Source organism: Suricata suricatta, chromosome 17 (assembly GCF_006229205.1).
Source record: "Suricata suricatta isolate VVHF042 chromosome 17, meerkat_22Aug2017_6uvM2_HiC, whole genome shotgun sequence".
NCBI lineage: Eukaryota > Metazoa > Chordata > Mammalia > Carnivora > Herpestidae > Suricata > Suricata suricatta.
Window position 1 is genome coordinate 15,746,512 of NC_043716.1, and position 7,389 is coordinate 15,753,900.

At 35.2% G+C, this 7,389-nt stretch overlaps 1 protein-coding gene across 2 annotated transcripts in view; it reads right to left on the reverse strand.

Moving 5' to 3' along the window:
* The window catches only part of EFCAB5 (EF-hand calcium binding domain 5), a 154,487-nt gene that overhangs the window by 97,053 nt on the left and 50,045 nt on the right, over positions 1-7,389 (reverse strand). For both annotated transcript variants that reach the window (XM_029928897.1, XM_029928896.1), the window contains one exon: positions 5,632-6,208. In XM_029928897.1, coding sequence (XP_029784757.1) covers positions 5,632-6,208 — 577 coding nt within the window. The remainder of the gene's footprint in view (positions 1-5,631; positions 6,209-7,389) is intronic.

Sequence of the window (7,389 nt, forward strand, 5' to 3'; positions counted from 1 at the left end):
TTTGTTTGTTTTTGTTGTTTGTTTGTTTTTTAGATCTGGAAGAGACCTAGATGTTTTCTAGACCAGGAGTCAGCAAACCAAGCCTACGGCCCAAATCTGATCTGCTGCCTGGTATTGTACCACTTAACAACTAAGATGGGCTGTTACACTTTAAAATAGTTTTTAAAAATCAAAGTAAGAATAATATGTTGTTGCATGGCAGGAAATCTATGAAATTCACATTTAGTATTCATAAATAAAATTTTCTTAGAACACAGCATACTTATTCATTTGCCTATTGTATATAGCTGCTTTTGTACAACAGCAAAATTGAGTACTTGTGACTCAATTTTCCAGGCAAAAAGCTTTTAATTTTTATGTAATCAAATTTATCAATAATTTCACAATTTTAAGTCATGGTGAAAAATGTTTTTCTCTGGTAATAAAGGAATTTAACCCCTGGTTTCTTCTGGTTTTTATATGGCTTCATTTTTTACATATATATACTTAGTAGGATATGTTCTATGGACAAAAAAAGCTGCAAATAAATATAAAATATCATTTAGTAGGGGCACCAGGGTGGCTCAGTCGGTTAAGTGTCCAACTTCGCTCAGGTCATGATCTCACGGTTTGTGGGTTCAAGTCCCACACCTGTGCTGACAGCTCAGAGTCTGGCTGTTTCAGATTCTGTGTCTCCCTCTCTCTCTGTCCTTACTATGCTCTCACACTGTCTTTCTTCCTCTCAAAAATAAATAATAAACATTAAAAATCTTTTAAACATCATTTAGTAGCTCCATTACTAGTAGGATTGTTAGTATTATTATGTTGAAGCTACTTTACATATATTGTAGGATAAGACAACTAATTTTGTCAATGTTGTTAAGAGCCAAGATTTTTAGTAAGAAAAAGAAAGAGAGCTACAAATATAAACTCAAGGATAGGTAAAAAAAAAAAAAAAAAAGCCTGTCATTATTTTTTAAAAAATTTTAATGTTTATTTACTTTTGAGAGACAGAGAGAGACAGCATGAGCAGGGGAGGGTCAGAGAGACAGCAATACAGAATCTGAAGCAGTCTCCAGGCTCTGAGCTAGCTGTCAGCACAGAGCCCGACATGGGGCTCGAACCCACAAACTGTGAGATCATGACCTGAGCCAAAGTCAGATGCTTAACCAACTGAGCCACCCACACACCCCTACTCATTATTTTTAAAAGTTATGCCTATTAGTCCCAAAAGAGCCTAAAGCAATGGTAATACAATATTTATGAGCATTCCTAGTTCCCAGATGAGTGATCCCCATTAAAAGGAACTAAAAATTCTTTTTAAAAAATGCATGAAGCTTTCAAAGACGAAAAGAGTAATGTTGAAAGAACACAGGAGCCAAAGTTGGGTCAAACTGAGGATCGAAAAGAAAAAGTAACTATTGGGGTACCTGACCCAATAGTGGTCAGTCAGTTAAGCATCTGACTTCAGCTCAGGTCCATGAGTTCAAGGCCCATGTGGGTCTTTGTGCTGACAGCTCAGAGTCTGGAACCTGCTTCAACTCTGTGTCTCCTTCTCTCTCTCCCTCTCCTCCACTTGCACTTGTCTCACTCAATCTATCTCAAAAATAAATAAGCATTAAAAAGAGAAAAAAAGAAAGAGTAACTATAACAGATTAAAATACATTGAATATACATTTAAATCATTGTGTCCATTATGATACTCAAAAAGAACTCTTCCCCCAAAAGGGAAAAATATCTTGCATTTGTTGCCCCTCCAGGTGATTATTGACAGATAAATAGATAGACACATAGATACATAGAGATATAAAATACAATACTCTGAATCTGTAATTAAAAGGAAAGAATTAAACATTAATTTTGTCTTATAATAGGAAGCATATTTCAATGTAACCAAATACATAGCAATCAAATGTGATTTATTTTAGGGATTCCAATGGCTCAAAATTGGGAAATCTATTAATAGAATTCATCATTAACAGGTCTAGGGTGAAAATCAAATGATCATCTTCACAGGTGTTGGGAAAGTGTTTGACAAAATTAACAATCATTCTTGAACTTTAAAAATCACTCTATAAAGGAGTGAGAAAGAAAAGAACAATCAAAATCCAAACCCAGCAAAAGGAAGGAAATAATAAAGATTAGAGCAGAAATAAACAATATAGAAACTAAAAATAAAATTTAAAAAAAAGTAGCTTTCCTTTTCTCTGTCATAATGGTGTGTGCAGCAGTGGAGTGTTCCCTGCCAAGTCTTCTCACAAGACTTTCAGGATCAAGCAATTCTTGGCCAAGAAACAAAAGCAGAATCATCCCATTCTTCAGTGGAATCAGATGAAACTAGTAATAAAATCATGTACAACTTCAAGAGGAGGCATTGGAGAAGAACCAAGTTAGGGACTATAGGGGATCACACATGAGGTGGCACACATATTTATGCTGCATGAAGGCCATGTGTTTGTATCCTAGGACTGGGTAAACATTACTGCTACCTATACAATAGACATGTTTTATCAGGGAAATTATTTTTCTCTCTTACTATGCTTCTGCACCACTAGGTTGGTTTGGTAATATATGAGACCTTTTGTTTGAAAAACTAAATGAATATTTAAAATTTAAAAACAATAGAATAGATGAAACGAGGAGCTGATTCTTTGAGAAGGTCAACAAAATTGGGGGTAGGGGGAGGAGTATGGAAATCCTGAGTTTGTCTTATGACTGAAATGCAGCTAGATCAACATCAAACCATTTTGAACACCTAGGATATTGACCTCTGATTAACGCAACAATCTGCATAACTTGAGCCATAGAACTTGGCAGAATGAGGTGCAAAGAGGTAAACTGTGGGAGAGAAAAGCTGTGGAGTGTAGGGAGCTGTTTTTTGCAGAGAGAGGGCAGACAGAGAAAGAGAATTGGAGGGAATGCAGCACATCAGGGTCATTCAGGAAAAGCACTCCCCTCAAAAGGAGCTGGAGAGAAAGAGAGAGAAAGAGTAAAAACACTCACAGGGGACTGAAAAAGAAATCTATTCTCCAAAACCATTGATGGATGGAGAGATAAGAGAGGGTTTGTACCAAAGTCATAAACAAGACAAGGAAGCCCATATCATCACTGTTATTTAACATTGTATTGGAAGTAACAGCCAACATAACAAGGTAAAAGGAAGATATTACAAGTAAAAAAATTGGAAAAGAAGGAAAACTCCTATTATTTGCAGATAATATGGTTGCCTCACCAGAAAACCAAATTATCAACTAACATTTTTCTATAAACAATTACACTTAGTAAGGTAGCACAGTATAAAAAATACAGAAATTAATAGATATAGATAGAAACTACATATAAATAGAAAATTTAATAAAATAAGAAATTCCCATTTACAATGGGAATAAAAAGTAATAAAATAACTAGTAATAAATTTCACAAGAGGTGTAAGTCTAAATGAAAAAAACAAAACTTTAAGAAAACAAAACTTTAAGAACAATGATGAATACAAAATAAGATGAGCAAATGAAAAGATACATGTTCTCAGAAACACAAGTCATTATTAAAGATGTTGATTTTTCCCTAAGTTAATATAAGCAGATTTCAATAAACATTCCTATAAGGTTTGTTGTGCTGTTCCTTTTTTTTTCAAGTAGATAAATCAATCCTAAAGTTCATATTAAAAAGTAAAAACACTAGAATAAAAGAAGAGCAAATAATGTGGACCAGCACAGTCAGATTTTATTGAAATACAGACCTTCCTTGACCTATGAGAGGGTTTTGTCCCACCATAAGTTGAAAATATCCTCAGTTGAAAATGCATTTAATACACCTAATCTACCCACCATCACAGCTTAGCCTAAGCCCACTTTCAATGTGCTCAGAACACTTACATTAGTCTACAACTGGGCAAAATCATCTAACACAAAACCCATTTTACATAGTGTTGAATATCCTGGGGCACCTGGGTGACTCAGTCGGTTGGGTGTCCAACTCTTGGTTTCAGTTTAGATCATGATCTTGTGGTTCATGAGTTCAAGCCATGCACTATCAGTGCAGAGCCTGCTTAGGATTCTCTCTCTCTCTCCCTCTCTCTGCCCCCCACCCCACTCATGCTCTCTTTCTCTGTCAAAATAAATAAACTTTAAAAGAAAGTATTGAATAACTCATGTAACTGATTGAATACTGTACTGAAAGTAAGAGAATGGTTGTAAGTGTATGTATGTAATATATCTAATGTAATGTATGTAAGTATATGATATGTGTGTATGTACTATATGTTAAGTGTATGATATATATGTGTGTAATGTATGTAAGTGTATGATACCTTGAAGGTATCATGGTTACATGGTTTGGGGAGTTGTGGCTCACTGCTATTGCCCAGCATCATGAGAGAGCATCATACATTCTAGCTCAAAGTATGGTTTCTACTGAACACATACCACTTTCACACCATTGTGAAGTCAAGAAATCCTAAGTGTAAATTGGGGGCTGTCTGTATACTTAAAAGTCTCAATGATTCAAGTAGTGTGGTGTGGTGCACAAACTGGGAAATAGTCAGAGGGATATGACAGAAAGATCCAGAAATAACACTCCAAAATATACAGGAATTTAATAAATAAAGTTTCATCTCAAAACAGTGGGGCAAAATACACTATTCGATGATTGTTTTTGGTATCACTATGTAACCATTTGGAAAAGAAAAAGGTTGGATTCATATCCTGCATCTTATATTAGGATAAATTCCATATGGATCAATCCTTAAAATGGAAATTAAAATATTAAAACTCCAGAAGAAAACATGAGAAGATTCTTTTAATATCTTAAAATGCAACAATGATGCTAAGCCATAAAATGAAAGTAAATAAATTCAACCACATAGAAATAAATTCTTCTGCATGACAAACGATAAATGAAAAGCAGAAGAAAATACTTGTAACTCAGTCAGATACTATTATATAAAAAGAAGAAAATTTAGAATCCAAATTTGCATTTGCCTCTGTATGTATAAAGAAACTGGAAAAAAATCCACTGACAATGAAGAACGCTGGTTATTTATAGCAGAGGAGGGGTATTGGGTAGAAGGAGGATAAGAATGGGTGAGAACCTTTTCATTGTATAACTCTTAATATGTTTTGACTTTGAACCAGGTGAATATGCTGCCTATCTGAAAGGTTAAATTTTTAAGAAGTTTCTCCTCTCACATAGCTTACTTTCCAGTGCAGGGAGACAGATGCTAAACAAATAAATATATACTTTGGATCACAGTAAGATACCTAATTCCACAAGTTCAAGGAATTTATTTAATATGCTTCATTAATTTTCATAGTTCCTCATAAATAGTGAAGCACATTCTAGCAGCTCAATAAATGCTTTTTGAATATTTAGGTCTTATATGTATGATTATGTTATTATTCTACTTCCTCTCAACAAAAGGACTTAGATCATCAACTGAAAATGCAATAAATTATAGGGTGCCTGAGTAGCTCAGTTGGTTAAGTGACTAACTTTGGCTCATATCAAATCTCGTACTTTGTGAGTTTGAACCGCACATTGGGCCTTGGGCTGTCAGCATAGAGACGGCTTCAGATCCTTTGTTCCCTTCTCTCTCTTTGCCTCTCCCTGCTCATGCTTGCTCTGTCTCTCTCTCAAAGAAAAAAAAAATTGTACCTGTTGCCGCTAGTGTTGGGAATGTGTATCTTCAGGTCTTCTGTGACATCCCTCATCATCTTCTGATAACCAGACAGTCCTGAGTCTTTGAAATAAGAAGGATTGTTTCTCATTAAGTATTCCCCCAAATGATTAGTTGGATCAAACTTAGTTGTAATATCAGCTTCTGTCCACTTTTGCTTCTTTTCCACTTGCATTAACAATTTTTCCACTCCAGGAACTAAGGTGGGTAGAAGTTTATCAAGCAAATATGCACGAGTGTTAAGTGTCATTTTTTCAGTATTAAACCACTCTTTGGCCAAATTATCCCTATGAAGTTTTTGTTCAGCCTTTTTTTCTAGTTCTTTCTTCAGATTATCCTTATTTGTTATTTTCTGCTGCATTGCCTGGGCTCTTGCCTCCACTCTTTCATAAAAGTTTTTCTTCCATGGCTGTTCTCGCTTTGAATTCAGTACAGCTGGGTCTAAATTGAAAATCACTTTTGCAGGTTTTCTAACCACAAAATTCTTTGAGACATTAGTGTCAGTGTCCTTTATTAAATCAGCTGAGGCTTTTGTTTGCCCTTCCAAGTGTATTTCTGAGGAGGAAAAAAAGTGAAAGGTAAGAAATACTAGAAGTAGATTTTAATCTATGGTACTTTAGAATATTATTTGAAAAAAGGTTTTTTTAACACATATTTACATGGTGTATTTAAACACAACTGAAAGTAACAGAAAATCAGGTAACATGACTTTAACCATAAGGATATTAATTGTTGACTAAATCAGATGTCATTCAGCAACTCACTGTTTTTCATTAAGTACATAGCTTATTTCTATTGTTGTTTATTAATTTTTTGTGCTTGTACCTGAGGCTCACAAGATAGCTATTGTAGCCCCCAGCATCCTTTTAAAGGAAAAGAGATTTGAGAACAAAGGGGATTTTTCCTCTTATGGTTCTGTTTGAGTATATAAGAAGAGATTACCCCAGACTTGCTACTCTAAGATTTTCCTTTATATTTCATTGGCCTAATTTAGTTGCATGTCTACCCCTAGACCAATAACTGGTAAAGGGAAAAGGAATTACTATGAATAGGTTTGACTAATCATAATTTATTCTTTCATATAGGTGTTAGATCAAGTTCTCTAGGGGTGCCTGGGTGGCTCAGTCATTTAAGTGTCTGACTCTTGGTTTCAGCTCAGGTTATGATCTCACCATCTGTGTGAATTCAGGCTCTGCACTGTGGAGAGCCTGCTTGAGATTCTGTCTCTCTGTCTCTGTCTGTCTCTCTCTCTCTCTCTCTCAAAATAAATAAATAAACTTAAAAAAAAAAGAACAAGTTCTCTGATATCAAGTGATTTCCATCTGCTACAGAATTGAGGTTTAGCTGTCAGGGGAAAAGGTGAGTAAATAAATGTCTCCTGAGTAGGCAATGAAGAGTCTACTCTCTTTTGAAGAGAGGCTCATATTTTCAGCCTCTTCCAGATTTTCATTTTATAGCCAAATCATGGAAAGAGCCTAAATGTCCATCAACTGATGAAAGGATCAAGAAGATGTGGTATATATATATATATATATATATATATATATATAGTACTCCATTGTACTATATATACAAATCTGGCCATTTGTAGCAAAGTGGATGGACCTCGAGGGTGTCATGCTAAGCAAAATAAGTTAGGCAGAGAAGGATAGATACCATATGTTTGCATTCATAGGTCTAACAGGAGAGACCCGGCAGGGGACCATGGGGAGAGGAAGGGGGAAAGAGAGTGGGGG